This window comes from Scaptodrosophila lebanonensis, unplaced genomic scaffold, assembly GCF_003285725.1.
Source record: "Scaptodrosophila lebanonensis strain 11010-0011.00,11010-0021.00 unplaced genomic scaffold, SlebRS2 tig00000072-arrow-pilon, whole genome shotgun sequence".
Taxonomy (NCBI): domain Eukaryota; kingdom Metazoa; phylum Arthropoda; class Insecta; order Diptera; family Drosophilidae; genus Scaptodrosophila; species Scaptodrosophila lebanonensis.
Window position 1 is genome coordinate 3,353,645 of NW_022060558.1, and position 17,060 is coordinate 3,370,704.

General features: G+C 40.6%; 2 protein-coding genes across 5 annotated transcripts; one reads left to right on the forward strand and one right to left on the reverse strand.

The window, feature by feature from the left end:
• Positions 1–1,016: 1,016 nt before the first annotated feature.
• LOC115625579 (neurofibromin) lies at positions 1,017–13,579 on the reverse strand. Of its 3 annotated transcripts, none has more exons than XM_030520681.1 (18): positions 13,463–13,579; positions 13,149–13,292; positions 12,709–13,093; positions 12,506–12,647; positions 11,839–12,426; positions 11,450–11,771; positions 10,813–11,365; positions 10,216–10,753; positions 8,570–10,155; positions 7,897–8,509; positions 5,473–7,828; positions 5,049–5,303; positions 4,893–4,988; positions 4,293–4,382; positions 3,702–3,904; positions 3,452–3,638; positions 3,225–3,390; positions 1,017–1,242 (listed from the first exon to the last, which is right to left on the reverse strand). In XM_030520681.1, the coding sequence occupies exons 1-18, from the start codon at positions 13,520–13,522 to the stop codon at positions 1,235–1,237; spliced, it is 8,292 nt and encodes a 2,763-aa protein (XP_030376541.1). In that variant the 5' UTR covers positions 13,523–13,579; the 3' UTR covers positions 1,017–1,234. The 3 variants fall into 3 exon arrangements, with proteins under 3 accessions (XP_030376541.1, XP_030376539.1, XP_030376540.1); XM_030520679.1 differs by lacking the exon at positions 1,017–1,242 and adding an exon at positions 2,630–3,016; XM_030520680.1 differs by lacking the exons at positions 1,017–1,242; positions 4,293–4,382 and adding an exon at positions 2,630–3,016.
• A 297-nt stretch (positions 13,580–13,876) lies between these two features.
• Positions 13,877–17,059, forward strand: LOC115625589 (serine protease inhibitor 88Ea). 2 transcript variants are annotated; one of them, XM_030520703.1, is made up of 3 exons: positions 13,877–13,995; positions 15,610–16,611; positions 16,672–17,059. In XM_030520703.1, the coding sequence occupies exons 2-3, from the start codon at positions 15,628–15,630 to the stop codon at positions 16,966–16,968; spliced, it is 1,281 nt and encodes a 426-aa protein (XP_030376563.1). In that variant the 5' UTR covers positions 13,877–13,995; positions 15,610–15,627; the 3' UTR covers positions 16,969–17,059. The 2 variants fall into 2 exon arrangements, with proteins under 2 accessions (XP_030376563.1, XP_030376562.1); XM_030520702.1 differs by lacking the exon at positions 13,877–13,995 and adding an exon at positions 15,241–15,303.
• Position 17,060: the final 1 nt, after the last annotated feature.

A 17,060-nucleotide genomic window follows, 5' to 3' on the forward strand; every position in this document is an offset into this window, starting at 1 on the left:
TAAGTAGCTGCAATATACACTCAATACTTGTTAATAATTTCGTCAATTCAATAGTTTCAATATATCGAGCACACATACATATTATACACATATAGCAACATTCACATACAATTAACGTGTGGTTCTGGCTGTCGTTCGATTAGTATTAATTTATAAAATGTCACTAGTTATACATACATATAATAATGTAAAAAATTCGTGTGCCAGCTGCCTTTATTAAAACAGGAAGAGAAAAAGACTAAATTGTTTACATAATGGCCCTTTTCCATATAAGGTACAAATGTGTAATGTTGTTGTTTCCTTTCAATCAATCAATATTTTAAAACATTTTCTACACTTAAAGCTAGTTAATGATAAAAGCGGACTGGATCTAATCGCTTAATTGTAATGTTACATCGTTTTGGTGTTGATCTATATTTCTTATAAATTGTAAATGAAATAAATAATAAAAGGTATGTACTATATGCTTGTAAAGTGTTAAATGAGCTTAAGCAGATCAAATAATAAAAATAAATGCTATTAATTTACATATTTGCGATGGTGCGGAGGATTCTTCGTATAATATAAAATAATAATAATTTACATACATATTATCTGTATGCCAGTGATTTTGTTGTTAAAGCTTTTCCATTTCGTTTACGTTTTGTTATTTGTTTTTGTTTATTCTTATTTTTGTTGTTGTTCGTAGTTCTCATCAAGGTTAACTCTGGTACATTATTGGGTGCGTAACGCCTTGGCCGTTGTTGTCTCAGGAACTGGTTAAAAGAGTGCGTGCGTTTTGAATCGAGTTTTGTGCTTAATTAATTACTTAAGTTATTACATTGGTATCTAAAAACCTACAAACAATTCTAAAGCGTTCGTAAAATTTACTGCGTTCACATTTGTGAAAAATATATAACATTTACTTTAATTATGTCAGCATCGTTTGTGTAATTTTGTTCTAGTTTTTTTTTTCTTCTATTTTATTGCTCTGGATGCTCCTGGATACCCTGGATACATATACTATACATAGCAGGGCAAGGGCATGTACTATACTATTTATTTATATTGTTTCGCATAACCTACGTCACAGACGTGTTGTTATTGTTGTTTTTGTTGGTGTTTTAGTTTCTGGTTGTGTTTAATGCATTGCCAAATATTGTGTTGTCTAAAAACATTTTTTGAATAGGTTTAAAAAACGCATGACTTTTGCGATAAGTGTGGTACGTCTAGTGCGTGGGTTTGCTGTTGTTATTCATGCAGCTGGAATAAAAGATAAGAGAGGCATAAACATATAGAGAACGGAAATTATGAGAAATCATAAGCGATACAGAGAGTACAAATACTTAGAAAATAGGTGAGTAGAATAGAACAACTAACTCATAAATCGAACTCATTGGAGTAGACCCAGAAGAGACGTTGTAACGACTCCCAGCTACTTTGGAAGAGAACGCAAAATAAGAAAAAACAATATTCTCCACAGATCTATGTTCCGATTATATCATAATTATTTTTATAGGATATCGTAAGAATCGATTAAAGTTACTGGACTGTATTTTAGATATTTGCAATGCAATTTTTTGTTTCAATATCGAGCGGAAATCAGAATTGCAGTATGTCTATGCATTATAGTATTAATCATGCTTAATTCATACTTAGTTAGATTCGAGCTAGTGAGTTGGTTACAGAAAGAATGCAGCCACTTTGAACTGAATTAGAACCATGCGTTTTATTGTTGTTATTGAACCGATTATACCATCGACCTCATTATGTATTCAAACAATGTAATTATTGTTAGGCGACTTTAAATAGACTTACATAATTAATAGCAGCATGCGCTAAATACATACAAATATGCAAGCATTTGATAAACATACATACATATATGAATATAATTTGTTACTATTCGATGTGGACCACAGGTTTTCCTAAATATCAATATCTTCCTGTAATTTAGTTTTCTTCAATAAACAAACATTTCGAAATTACTTTGATTTACTGGTCTGTCCGCACTTTAGTGCCTCTTTTACAACAACACTATTGAAGTACAACATGTTTGAAGCATACAAGTACTTCGGGGGGTTACATTCAGATTTGGCAGCCGGTATCAGGAAAAAACGGACAATCCAACCATCACAAATAAATTAGAAGTTTAACCCAAAGTGAAGCTTTTGAACAGCCAGGTTCCACTTCATCGAATAGCAACATTCGTCATTTTCATTTTTCGGTAACACTCAACCCCAAGTAACAAATACTGAAAACATTACAAACTACACAACAAATCGCTACAATGTCTATTTAGATTATATAAATAATTAAATGTTATAAATGCCCAAGGTACCATTAGTTCGTTAGTACAATTTTTAGGTTGTTGTTGTTTTTTAAACATTCTAGTTAGTACATTTGTGCTATGGTGTTTCGTATTAATACTTTTACAATTTGAATACGTAAATGGTTTTATAAATAAATTGTTACTGTTTGTGGAAATGTTAGTTAATTTTTCAAAAATTGTTGCTTAAAATGCTAAATTTTTTAAATGTTAAAACACAAGATGGCATAAATATTATTAACACCTTCTGAAGTTGCGTTCATTATTATATTATGGCTTCAATTCAAGAATTTTAAACCAATTAATTTCCATTTCCCATATAAGTATTAATGAAGAATTAGAAAATGTTGTGTTATTAGATACATAGTGTTAGTCAAAAGAATGAAATATAATTATGCCATTTTGTGTAGATAGTAGGTACATGTTGTAGTTGTTCCTGCTGCTTCATTCGATAGACAATTAGCAACCGACAAAAGTTTAACACGTTTGTGAATGTATGATTAGTTCGGTGCTTTATGTTAATTTTTTGCTCGTTCGGTTGCTTTCGACCGTTTTATTAATCAATTGGATTAAGTGCTGATTTCAATCAATGGGATGGACTTTCATTGATTCGATGCTTGGCGCGTGATTTGCTGTGAGAGGCACGACGCAACGAGCTGACGCTGCCCGCACAGTTATCGTAAAAGTCTAATGATTCCGATGAGAATGCTGTATATATAAACGTTATATGGTGTTGGGGTAAAAGACAAAAACAAATAAAACAAATGGAAAAATATATTCTTTAAAATTGTAAGTGTCATTTTTATTTGGCGTGTCTATGCTTGGGTCTTGCATCTAAAACAATCGCTACTCTAGAAGCAATTTAAGGCGGCAAAAAAATCTAGAGAACGAAATCTATGAATATAATACAACATACCTTTATCTGTGGGTGATCCTAGAGTTAGGCTGCTCAAGCTAGAGCTTAGATTGTACGGCCGTGGTGATGGTGGCACCGGCGCCGTCTCATCACCAGGCAGACATGTTTCGACCATAGCCTCCAAACAGTTGACAAACAGTTCCGATGACTCGCCCATCATGTTGTACTGTAGGATCAAATAGTTATAGACATGATCTTGACATTCTTAGCCTTATTCGCCTGCCTACCTTGGTAAAGGGCCCTGCAAACCGCCAGAGACCGCCAAAGCCGCAGCTTTGCAGGAAGTGCAACTGTTGCTGAGAAGGATCCTCACTAGCCAACATGTTTTGTATAATATTTTGCACAGAGTTCAGAACAACTTGATCATGGGACACTGACAAAATGTTATTTATTTTCTGATCCAGCAGTGAGTGTCTGCAATAGTCAAAGGGTATGGTTAGGGCTGATGGAAAATTAGAATTTTACAAACAAACTTACATGACTGGAAACACTTTTGGAAATACTACGGAACCCTCAGCCAAATACTGATATAGCACTCGTGTTTCGCTCTCATCAGATGAGTACTTGACCAAAGTGGCCAGCACAGTCAGCACTAAGGCCTGTATGGAGAGATCTGGTATGACCTCAGGATCCAGCAAAACATTCGATTCGTTAGAAACAGAGGAGCGTGAGCCGCGTTCCTGAGGGTTCAACATGAACAGGATTTAATGAATTGTTATATTATAAATCATAAAAACACACATTGAGATAGTTTTAGAAACGATTTTGTGTACACATATTGTCAACTAAAAAATAAAAAGTACAATTTATTGAGAATGGTTGTGCTTTTTATTATGAAATTACTTGAGTGTCATGCAATAATAAAATGCCAATTAATTTTAAATTAAGAACTGTTTAAAAAGCAGTTTGTGTGATATTTGAATTATTTTTTCGTGTTAAAGACATAAAACTAAATTGCAGCCACTAGCTGGTGCCCTATTTTTTTTTTGGATTAGTACTAGACTTATAGAAATACGTATTAGTAGAGAGATAGATAGAGAGAGAGTGAGACAGTTTGAAAAGCAATACCTGACGTTCTTCGATGCCGGGCGCATTATTCGGATCTTTGGTTGTTGGTACCGAAAAGGAGCGTTGAGTTTTAAATAAAACTCGGGCATTCTACGCAGATTTAAAGAATCGTGTTGTTGTTTGTTTGGATTTGTTGTTGTTGATTTTTTTTAAAGAACCAAATTAAATAAATACAACGAAATTATAAGACATGGTCATGCGATTTACATTTGTAGTATAGTGGAGAGTAGCAGATGGCAACAAATATAGGCATATATATTCGATGATGAGAGTTACAAGCACCAATTAATGTAAGAGTCAGCAGGCATATATACGAGTATATGTATTTTTTTTTGATATATGTATTTTACGGTTGTTTTTTTTTAAACAAACCAAAAGAGATAAGAAAAAATCATTAAACAATTATTAGTTATGCAAAGGCATATTTCGATAGAGTTGATAATACAGAGTTGAGATATATAGTCCACAATATATGTATTAGAGGAGACAAAAGTTACTATATGGCAAATGTTTATAACAACTTTTGTACAACAGTTATTCTGACAATCAATTAGAACGGCGGAGGTCACAGAAAATCACAAAACTGTACAAAATTCTCACCTGTAGTGTAGGTACTTTATGTTGGCGCGCAAACTGTAAGGCGGATTGATCCAAGATATCCCAACTCTTCTGGCGACGCGACAGAGGCTGGCCAATCTAAAATTAAATTAAAATTATACGAAATCGTGTAATAACTCTCGAATATGCTTAACGTACTGATGTCACTCCATTTGGCGGCTCGCTATTCTCCATGCTTGTGCCAAGTTCGGCGGGCCAGCGGGGTAGCGTGTGCTTGACATGGCAACGGGAGCGCACCTCCTCGGAGACAGCAACCAGAGCCGTTAGATAGGCGACACTGTCCGGCGTAACCTCAAACTTGTCACGATGCAAGGGCTTGGCTATAATGCCCAACAGCATGGTTAGCACACGTGATGTGCGCGAAACTGTCGTGGGCGTGGGATGACGGAAGCCCTAGGAAAAGAAATTACGATTTTAATGCCATGAGTATCCAACCGAATGTTAACTGTCCATTTGCCATTTAAAAAATTGAATACTTTTATCAAAGCAATAATCTTAAAGTCAAATGATAATAAAAATTCGCTACATTCTACGACTATTTTAAATGCAATTAAAGTCTCACCTTGATAAGATGTCCAACGAGAGCAAAATGAAAATTGCTGCGAAAGGAGAGGCCCACAGCATGGTCCAACTGCTTGAAATGCCATTCAAGCTTCTCGCGTGTTTTCATCATTACCTCGGCTATGGTTTCCTTCTTGTCAAAGCAACCCTGCGACTTGAGTGTGTGCAAATTCTGCTCAAGCAGAGCCAGGCCCGCTCCATAGAGCGTAATCTCATCCAATTGCAATACCGATATGGCCACCCAGAACAGGGCGCGATGTATGGGCGACTCGGGACGCAGGAGTGGTTGTATTCTAGTCAGGCACATGACCAGCGCCTCAATCAGAATAATGTCATTGAACGATTCTAGCGCTTTAACCAATATACGCAACAATTGTTTCACCTCATGATCCGTCACACTCTTGCTAATGCAGCCGTAGACAATTAGAGCTCTGGGCTGTAATGCAGGATTATAGCAAAAGGCGAAACTACGGGCCAAGGAGGTCCATGTGTGCAGCCAATCGCAGTTGGGAACACTGTGCATGCAAGCCTCCATGATCTCGAGCAATGCATCGGTAATAACTTCCAAAGAGGGCAGCGACAAACGCTCGCGGTCTGCGGGCAACGGTTGTGTCACGCGCTCATTGCCCAACCATTTGTCAGTGGGATGACGACAGCTGGAGCGGAAGGCAGTGACAGCCGCCGATTTGACTTTGCTAATGCCGAAGAGCAAGTAAAATTTTGGCAAGGAGAATTCATCGAGGGAGAGACGGAGTACACGCTGCGACTCTTCAGGAAATATTGGCTTATCGCAGGTGCACAAAGAGTGTATTATATTAATGACCAGGCCATGCGTGGAGGCGCGCATCGAGAGCGAGCCCGAGCACACCAGAAATGTGATGGTGTGGAAGAGATATGGCAAGTGTGTGGCCACGTCCAGGCAATTGTTAAACGACAACATGAGCAGGTAGCGTCCCAATATGGCAATATCATCCCACATCATGTGCTGCTCCAGGTACTGTGTAGGATTCGTGCATGTCTTGTCCATGACACGACACATACGTGTAATCACTTTTTTCGAAACCATTTGCACATTGGCCGATGCCAAGGCAACGGCCGTGTCCGCCATTATCTCCACCTGAGGCGATCCTAATCCATAGGTAATGGATTTGTGCAAAAAGTTATCGAGCACCATGTCAATGAGCTCAGGTATTTGGCCAATAGAGCCCCAGATTTTAGCCTGAACCGATGGATACATTTCCTTTTGATCGATAGTTACGCAAATGAGTTTATCCAGAATCTGCGAGACTTTCAGACGCTTAGAATCATCATTGGATTTACAGAACTTCACCAAATTTTTCAACCACGGTGTCATGTACTCCAAGCACAAGTGCTTCAATTCAATGGTGCTTCGTTGAAAACCTTGTATGGATTCCTCCAGGAACTCCAGCGTCAAGTGCGGTTCATTCGTGGCCAGTTTCTCGCTCACCGACTTGATAAATATTGTGTTGTTGGAGGGTATGCAAAGGCCTTGGGTCTCTAACAATTGACCCTCTATTTTCAAATCGAAGGTTGCGGTTAGAGCACACAGTAAATTGTAGGCAGCTGTACGCAGATTTGGATCCGAAGAGCCCAAATTCAGCAGCGCCATATTCAGCAATGTGCCCGGCACATCCTTGGGTCGAATCTTCTGATGCACTGTAACCGAATCCGGTTGACTAAGCTCCCAACGATTGCGTATATGTATTATGGCCTGCACAATATTATCGCAGTCATTATGAATAAAGCTTAATTGGCCACTCTCATTGGTGATCGAGAGCGTAAATTGGTTATCATCCACCAAGCAAACTTCTTCAATTTCGGAGGCATAGTAGACATCATTAAGCAGCACCGAATGCGCTAGCACTTTGGTTTTTTCTGCCGACGTTATTTGCAATGCCGTGGGACCCACTTTTATTGCCACTTTTGTATCTTTGTGACTCAGTTTGAGTGCATTACTGAACACCTTCAGATCTTCATCCAGAGAAAGTGTTGCACCTGGCAACTTCTGCTGCTCCGCATCAATGTAATCGCTCAGTTTGCTCGGCGACTCCAGGAACAGTAGCTTGCGATTGCCCTTAAGTGGTGACAGTATGCGATCGTGAAACTTGGTGTACTCTCGCACCCACGAGTTGCAGTTATATATGTAAACAGCATGCACGTTTTCATAGGCAACGGTGGGTAGAACATAGAACCACTTTTGCAGAAACTCGGTACGGAAGCGATTATCCGAGCAGGTATGCGTAAAGTCAATAATTACCTCGAAGGGTGAGTGGCAGAAGGGCTTGAGTGTCAGAATGACATGGTATATAAGAAGATCGCCATTGGTTTCTCCAATTCTAAAATCATACGTAAATTTATATAAAGATTGTGCCAAATCTATCAGCCAATACAATTGAATACTCACTTGTAACGCCGCGCAATGTAATAGAAAACAGGATAGCCCGCTTTACTGGTTCCCGCTTGATAGAATATATTGGTGGATTCTAATGTTTTAAACTCCTCCTTTTCGTGCATTTGATGCTTCACCATAATCTCTTCAAAGTTCGTAGACGACATGTCAATGGAGCTCCATCGCGCATACGAGCTAAACATAATGTGTGAATCGACCGGTTTGTGTTCCGGCGGTCCCAAATAGGCCAGCAACGTGGCCATCTTATCGAATGGTCGACGTCCGACGGCCTTGTGATCACGACTGCTCGACAGATAATCACCAATTTTCTCCTGATGAGTCCACAACAAACGATGTAGCGCCAGCACATTGGCATCAGATATGAAACTCAAACTCATGCTGTGCGATGTTTGGTCCACAGTTTCGCAATCGGAGGCAATTTGTATGAAGAAACGACGTCCGGCCTCAAAATGATCACGTAGAAAATCATTGAAGCAAAGCATGTGCTGCTCTTTCGAGAACTCTACATGATTTGCAATGTTCTGCAGTATTTTTGACATCAGCATGAGACCTCGTTTCGCCGAGCTGGGCACCTGTTTGCCCACAATTCCCAGCTCCTGAGGAGAAACTGTGAAAGGGTCCAAATAGTTAAGTAATGAATAAATGTGTATTTCAAATGCATGATTACCTATAGCCGGATTGATGAAGCGCAAAAAGATGACCGTACCCACAGCACCAATATTATTTTGCAGCAGGTTGGGAAAACGCTTGCTGAGCACCTGATACAAACAGTGGCACATGGAGCGCAATTGCGGCGGAAAACGGTCCGAGGAATTGATAATAGCGTCGAATACTTTCTGTGTGAGTGCAATTAAGTTGTTGCGATTCTGTTCAATATCGTCGCTAGCGTCCAGACGCGCAGGGTCCACTTCAAAGCAAGTTTCTGCCTGCTCATCCAACAGTGGACGAATCAAGGGCTCCAGTAACAATTGTAAATATGCCGCGCCGTAGATTTTAAAGCAAAACGCCATGATTTTGCTGCCCAATGAATTGCCACGAAATAGCGTCTGCATGCAATCAGACACCTCCACCTCACGATAGAACATGTTCCAGAGTAGCGGTGAAAGCAAATGCTTGGCATCGAAGAGTGTGACCAGTACACGGGCGAGCTCATCCATTTGCGATGTGGTCACCACATTGGCCAGTGCCATGGCAATAGGCAGCTCGCCCTTATCACTGATCATAGTCACAAGCTGCACCAGCTGCTCGAATCGATCTGCCAATACCGTCTCAGCGAGCGTATCAAACTCTGTGCCCTGCTGAAGAATTTGTGTTAACACCTCCATAAAAGCAGCGCGAGTCTGCAAATCCGGATTATAGCCCAAATCAATCGAATGCATTAGACCCGAGTCAATGTTGGCGCCCAGCAGATTGGACATAGCCTGTATGGTGGCGTTTCGCAAAGCCGTCAGCTTTCCCGCTGCCATCCGTGGGCGTGGCGGTAGCAGAGGCGTATTGTTCATTTCCTTTTCCGCCTCCGAACTATCGATGCAATCATTTAGTAAATTCATGAAGAGAGTAAAATATTTTAAAAACAACGCGCTCTTAGCATCCATTAAATCGCCACGATCCGATTCTTCTGGCTGTAAAGGCAATCCGCGCAATAACGCGGCCACAGCCTCCATGCAGGCCTGATCAAGGTCACGAAAGATCAATGAAGTGTTGGTTAAGATTGAGGCGTCTGCCGAGTTAGGGGGAGCGATCTGGTGGCCTGACCCCATCACCCAATCACTTAAATATTCCACCAACTTATTACGAAATTTCATCTCCTGCCTAAAAGCCAAATCATCGCGTCGCTTCATCATAACCTCAACCAACTGGCAAAGCTTGGTTTTTATGCGAATGGCATAGACTGTCATGTCAAGATGACGCACATAACGTACAATGCCCAACATCATACCCTCAATGCTGGTCACACCCAAGTGTTCTGATGGCGATGGTTGCTCATTGTTGGGATCTTTGTTAGCCTTTGGATCAAGTATGGATTTCATGATGTAGATCGTATGCTCGATAAATTGTGTGTTGATATCAGTAACATTCACTTGTCCCTGCTGATCAAAGAACTTTTCAACTATAGCGCGTATTTGATCGAACAGAATGGGATAGAGTTGAGTGGACATTTCCTCGCCAACCAGTTCCTTAACATTTTTTTGTATGTTGAGACCAATTTTTTCATTGCTGCAGACGAGCAGGCGTAGAAGCTGTCCTATGAATCTGTAATTACAAATAATTATTGGATATATCAATGAAATAAAACTACTATACGATACTTACTGTGTTACCGGACAATATGTTATGTCTTGCGGCGGTGGTGCCGGAATTGCTGACAAAGAGATCGTACTCGGATGCAATGAGCCATGTCCAGAACTGGTGGAACTAGAGTACAGTGATGCTTGTGCCAATGAACCGACCGACGCATTATTCTGCGATTGCTGTAGCAACATTTGACGACTGCTATTGCGTTTTTGCAGACAGACACCGCCAAGGGCGAGTAGAAACCACGTCATGTTGGCCCACTCGTTTATTTGCTCCTCCAGATCGTGCTCTGAGCTCTGATGACTGGCACGCCGTTTGCCCATTCCGCGATGAAACATTTCCGCCTGGCCATCTTCGCTCTTGCATTTTGGATATGTCTGCAGAACCTTACTAGATACTTCCCAATTACGAAAAGTCTCCTCCCAGGCCGGCTGAACGCCATGCACACAATGCTCGATTTTGCGCAGCAACGTCATAATTCGTTTTTGTAATGTCAGGCGGCTCAAAACGTTGCCATGATTGTTCTCCAAAAAGCAGATGCGTGTATCGGTGGCAGCTGCAAAGCGCAATTATTTATTATTACTTCTGAATAAATCCGCAATTCGCCTTACTTACATGATGAGAGCTGTGCGAGTTCTTGATAAATGTGATAATTTGGCATTATAAAACCAACCGTCAACTCATCAGAACTACAGCAAATTTCAGCCTGCTCGCAAAGCAAAGCAAAACAGGAGAGTGAATTAAGGACTGCATCCAAGTCTACGGACCACAGATACATGAAGAAAACCACCTCCATCTTAATGTGTGCTTGCTTGCAAATGGCAATTTGACTGCCCACATGCGCATAATCCTTGTGACGCTGCAGAAATGTGTTGCGACATATAAGAATTTCGCGCAGCCATTTAAGGACGTCCGTGTAATTGGCTATTTGATGTTGTATAAGTTTTTGTGATATAGAGAACAACACCTGCGAGCTAACATCCCAAAAGGTGTTGATGGGAGCTTCTGGATTCCACACTTCGATCTTTTCGGGAGCATGCAGGGCAAGTAGTGCTTCCATAGCCTCTTGTGCCACATCCGGCATTGTGGTCTGATGCACCAGGCTGACCAGGCCATTAATTAGTTCAAGTGTAGAGCTTTGCACCTCATGGGCGACTTTTCCTTGAGTCTGTAAATAAATGGGTGATGAATAGAATTCCAATAGTTAGCGATCGTCATCAAATGGGCGTATGACTGGGATGTCTCTACATACATTTAACAGCAACGTTGGATCTGCATGTATAAGTCGCACTAGTAACAATAATAGCATTTTGTGTGCTGGACCCTCTTCAGCTCGAGTAAGACCCTTCTGAGTATCTTTAGATTTTAATGTCAGGGATGTGATCATACGCAATGGCGTGTGTGCTATATAACCCTGTGTGGCCTTATTTAAGGTATCGGTAAAAAGAGCACGAAGTTCCGCGGACCTATAATGCACAACATCGGTTTGTGGCCACCAGGAGAGTCGTGGCTGGTTGACAATGCGAAATGGATTTTTGTTTTGCAAGCGAAAATCAACATAAATGTGGGCCAAGCTGCAATGACATTCAATAACGAATATATATTATTTATATATGTATTTTAAACTTAAAGTCAACTTACCGTAGAAGGGAGCATACAATCACGAAGTGATACGCTTGTGGTGATGATAGATTAAGGCAAACTTTCAAGGCCTCAATATTATGAGGATTGATTCGAAAGCATGAGACCCAGCAATCAATCATCAGTTCAATATCCGCAAAATTGTAGCCCTGTCCGCGTGAAAATGGTTTGACTGGATTAAAAAGCAATGCTTTCAAATCATTAATGAAATATTGCACCAGTTTGAAGACTACATTGTTTGAATCATTAATATTTATGTAGGTAGACGCCTTGCACAGTTTGACGCAAGCTATCGCCGACGATTCGGTGACTTGCTTAGAAGGCGAATGTGGACCCAATCCACGTTTAATACCCTCAATGAATTGCTTGGCGGAGAAATCCTTATCACGAGCCGCAGACTGTGTAGATTTCGATGGCACTTTTTCCTTCTCCTTCTCTTTTTCCGATTGTTGCAATTCGTTAACAGTGGCTTCCAGACTAGACGGATTCAGTATGAGCAGCAGCATCTGCAGCGGCCAGACTAATGTTTTGCTCTTTTTATTTTCGGCCTTAAAATATTCCACAAAATCAAGCAAGGGCTCCCAGCAGCTGTGTGGAAGAAGAGGGAAATTTAGGTAAGATCGTCTACATATATTTACATTAAATAAAAATTATAATAAATACACACGTTGATATATCTCGATTTGTTCCGCGTTGTAAGTCCTGAAACTCTTGTGGATGGTATTCAATCCAATTCCAAATAGCCTTCTCCAGCGAATAGAGCAGAATAAATGGTGGTGCGCGTTTGGAGCGAAATTTTGTGATGGTCTCTGAATGTGTAAATGATTATTTACTTGAGTTACACATATTAAATTTATCACTTTATCTGACCTTGTAACAGCTTTGTCAACTTTAGCATGTCCATATCAATGTGCTGTATTAATTCGATGTCGTTGTAGTCAGGATTTTCCTCCGAGCATGAAGTCAATTCCTGTATACGCGCCGAAATGCGATTAAATACGGCCGAGAAGTGATTTTGTGACAGGGCGAAGAGAACTTTCGATGCTAGTGCCTTCAATTGCGCAGCATTCGGGTTGCTATCGCTTTGTACATCTATGAATTGGGATATTTCGCGCAGCAATAATTTTACGTTCATTGCTTCCTCAAATCGTGCTGTATCCTTAGTCTGATTAGTCAGACATCGTTCGAGTGTGGTCAGTATGATGACCAGAGATTCGAAGTTACAACGTTCCGGCTCATGGCGATTTTGCAAAGCCTGCAAATATTGTTATTGGTAACACAATAACCTTCGTATCTTTCGTTATACTTACGGCTTCATTCACACGCTGTAACATTTTCGTTAAGCCCGATATGACAAGAGAGAATCGGTAGCGTGAGATGTTAATAAGACAAGCCACCAAATGGTCCTGGCTCATACGCGCCTGTGTACCATAGGGCCCAATTTTATTCGGCAACTGCAAAAGAACGCATTTAATTGATTATTTCACTTCATTCATGAGACTGCCGCCCCCCAGCTGGGTCCGCCCACAATAACAACAACAGCAGGCAGGCAGCAGCAGGTACATTTTTTTCGTTTTGGGTGGAACACAAACGCAATAAATTTAAAACGTAAAAAAACACGTGCCTGATCTTCGAAACGTGCCAATAGGCCTGAGGCCCACTCTCCAGGCTTTTGTGTGGCCATTTTGCGTCAGTTAAGAATTTATTTGAGCTTTTTCACTGCATTTTCTTTTATGAAAGACGCGCGTTGCAGGTCCTCCAACACTTGGCTTCTTCTTCTATTACGGTATTAAGTGTTGGTAAACGGCCCGAAGTGTAATACCCTGCATGACTGCTTAGAGACGTTCAAGCCGTTGATTTAGACGCAATTACCAATATATATTTATGAATTTAAATTAATAATGTGAATTAAGTTTTGCTGTGAATTTAAATGTGCGTAAGCTTGCAATGTTTATATTTTCTGTTATAGTTGTCCACTATTTAGCTTTCACAGCAAGTCTGCACGTGTAGACAGCCATACTTAAGCCTAACTTGACAAATGTACACTGATCTACCATTCAGTAAAACATTTTGTTCGGTCGTGGATAGACGTTGTTTTCGGTGTTAAGGAAATATATAAGTTTTGGTGCATAATTTAATTTGAACCGGTACAAAAAGGTAAATGATGTCAATTGCATTCAATCTGTAAATACAACGTTTTAGGTTACAAATTTTAACTTCCTTTTGACCAATGAACCGGTTTTGAGCGAGAGCTTTTCTGCACTTATATCATCAATGACTCTAAAAAATAATAGTGATAAACTCTTATAAAATAATCAGAAATATACATACATATTTACACATATAAATGAGTATGTACATCTGCATACAAGTAAAAAACTGATTTACGTCACGATGAATAATATTAAAATCTTTGGAAATAAATAATGCCGTTGGGAGGAATGGCTTATCGCCTTATACACTACTGTCTGACCTCAAACGCCTCATATTCTTGGAAACCATACATATTGCAGCCGTGGAATTATCCGAAATCAAGTAGCTTTAGTTTATGTCCACTCAAAATCTAGCTTAATCTGCACATGTATGAATGAATATTTCCAATCCAAAGTTATGGATTATGATACGACATTTTTGTGTTATAAGTTTTTGCTTCCTATTCAAAATAATTGGCTTTATTGCAACAAAGCCCGCTCGGAATTCCCCAATAACGAGTGGTTGTCGTTGTCGGTGTTGTTATTATTGACAGGCGATGATTGTGAAGTAGTGGGCAGCAATTGAAGCAAGAGTCCAAACAATCACAGTACGGCTAAATGGCAAACAGAAAATACTCGTCGCGTGCGTAAAAACCAATTACAAAATCGCACATAGTACAGGGTCAACAATGCGTATGTTTTATTTATTTATACATAAACGTACATATACATAGATGTATATGTGTATGGAAATTGATGTGGCCTCTTTGTAGTGCATGAATCACAAAAGTCCAGCAGCTGAAAGATAAAACCAGTTTCGAAATGCTAATTTTGAGCTGGGCTTTTTTACATAAAAGTTTTCATTGTTGAAATCACGCAACTGTGACGTCGTCGAGTTCATTGGTTAACAGCTGAGAAAACCGAAAGCCAATGCGTCTTGGTAGCTCGTCTTTTTTCTTTTTTTTGGTTGGTTGCATTTGCGCCGGCGCGTAACTCATTATATACATTCATATGTACATCAGCGAAAACAATAATAAGAGCCACAGCCGGTTGTTATTGTTGTTGCGAATTCGAGTGCAGGCCAATTGCTGTCGGTCGGCCTGTCTGTCTGTCTGTCTGACTGATAACTTTCACTTTTTTCGGTGTCTCTCTGGTAAGATGAGCGGCGCCCATGTTGTAATTGGCAACGCACCGTTACAAATTTGTGCAACTTGGTTGACAACAAATGAGTCGATTAGCCCTAAATGCTTACTTAACTGAAGAGATTTTCTTGGTGAGTCAGAAAACAATGTGATTTTAACGACTTCTGCGACTGCATAAATTTGTATCACATTTGACGGCGACTCGGTTAAGCACGCCGTTTTCGCATAAATCAAATGCCTTGAACTGAGCTACAAACTCAAGTCGAGTCACGTAACATTAGGCAGAGGTGATCAATCCAAACACTCGGGAATTTTTTATTTGTATTGGTGGGTGTGTGCACTTGCCAAATCCCACACAAAGGAAATTAGACATACTGCCGGTTGTGGTTGACAAGTCAAGGTCACACTGAATAACTAATGGTAATTCCATTTTACAGACTCTGTGGCCCCCGAAAATGAAATTGTTAGCGACCTCTATAGTGGTGGCGTTGCTGCTGCCAGCTGCGCTTTGTGCAGACTTATGCTCAGAGTCGAGTGCCAACTTTTTGATGCATCGGGGCGATCTCTATCGTGGCCAACAGGAATTCACAGTGTCCATGTTGGAGGCCATCCGCAAGGCGAAGCCGGATGAAAATATATTTTTCTCACCCTACAGCACCTACCATGCGCTGCTCTTAGCCTACTTTGGTGCTGGCAGTGAAACCGAAAAGGAGCTGGTCAAGACGTTGCGTCTTGAGTGGGCCAGCAGCAAGGAAGCGGTGCGTAGCGTATATAATTGGGAGAAACAAATGCGTGCTGTGCGTTCTGAGAACATGCCTTTGGAGTTTGGATCTGCAGATCGCATCTATTTCGATCAGCATTTCAGTTTGGCCAGCTGCGTAGAGAAACGTTTTTACAATGAAATTGTGAAGCTAAATTTTAGACAAGAACCGGAAGAGTGCCGCACGCATATTAACGCCTGGATTGCAAATGTCACACGCAATGAAATACCCGATATGTTGGGCCCCAATGATATCGATGCTAAGACTCAAGTGGTCCTGGCAAATGCCGCCTACTTCAAGGGTCAATGGGTGAGCCGTTTCAAGGAAAAGAACACCGAAATGAAAACTTTTTATACATCCGGCACCAAGCAATCATTCACGCCCATGATGAAACAAAAGGGCACATTCCTCCTGACAACAGATGAACGTTTGGGTGCCCATGTGCTTCAGCTGCCGTATCGTACAACGAAGGAGGAGGAAAAGGATGAGAATGATGACATCAAATCTGACATATCCATGGTGATCATCTTGCCAACATTCAATGCCGACGCATTGGAGCAAGTGCTAAATAAATTGAATGCCAAGACACTGGCGCAGTCATTAGCTGAGGGCATGCCACGCGAGATTGAGGTCTCTTTGCCCAAATTCGAATTCGAACAACGTTTTGAGCTAGTACCGGTAGGTGAACCTGAAAATAAAGATTATAGAGCGACCATTTACCAAGACTATTCATTACAGATCCTGCGAGAAATGGGTATTCGAAAGATCTTTGAAGGCGATGCTGATTTTAACGACTTCACCGCTGAGGAACAAATTTCGTTTGGCGATGCCAAGCATGTGGCCAAAATCAAGGTGGATGAGGAGGGCAGTACAGCAGCAGCCGCTACAGTTTTGGTCAGTTTCAGGTCGGCTCGTCCCATCGAGCCAACCAAGTTCGAGTGCGACCATCCTTTTGTGTTCTTAATCTATGACAAAACTTCACAGTCCATCCTGTTTACGGGAATCTTCCGCGATCCCATGACGGCAAAGATCTAAGGTCTTTCTCAGTAACCAAATTTTGTTCCAGATAAGTACAGAAAGTTATAATATGTATATGTAATAAATTATATATCTTCCTAAAATGAAAG

What these genes read in the sequence shown, in the direction of transcription:
- LOC115625579 (XM_030520679.1), bottom strand. Translation starts at nt 13,522, where the DNA reads ATGGCCACACAAAAGCCTGGAGAGTGGGCCTCAGGCCTATTGGCACGT. An exon ending in ACAAATCGAGATATATCAAC is followed by an intron (nt 12,427 to 12,505) that starts GTGTGTATTTAT and finishes TCTTCCACACAG; the next exon opens with CTGCTGGGAGCCCTTGCTTG. An exon ending in ATAAAGTACCTACACTACAG is followed by an intron (nt 4,383 to 4,892) that starts GTGAGAATTTTG and finishes AAATCTGCGTAG; the next exon opens with AATGCCCGAGTTTTATTTAA.
- LOC115625589 (XM_030520702.1), top strand. Translation starts at nt 15,256, where the DNA reads ATGAGTCGATTAGCCCTAAATGCTTACTTAACTGAAGAGATTTTCTTG. An exon ending in TAACTGAAGAGATTTTCTTG is followed by an intron (nt 15,304 to 15,609) that starts GTGAGTCAGAAA and finishes TCCATTTTACAG; the next exon opens with ACTCTGTGGCCCCCGAAAAT. An exon ending in AACGTTTTGAGCTAGTACCG is followed by an intron (nt 16,612 to 16,671) that starts GTAGGTGAACCT and finishes TATTCATTACAG; the next exon opens with ATCCTGCGAGAAATGGGTAT.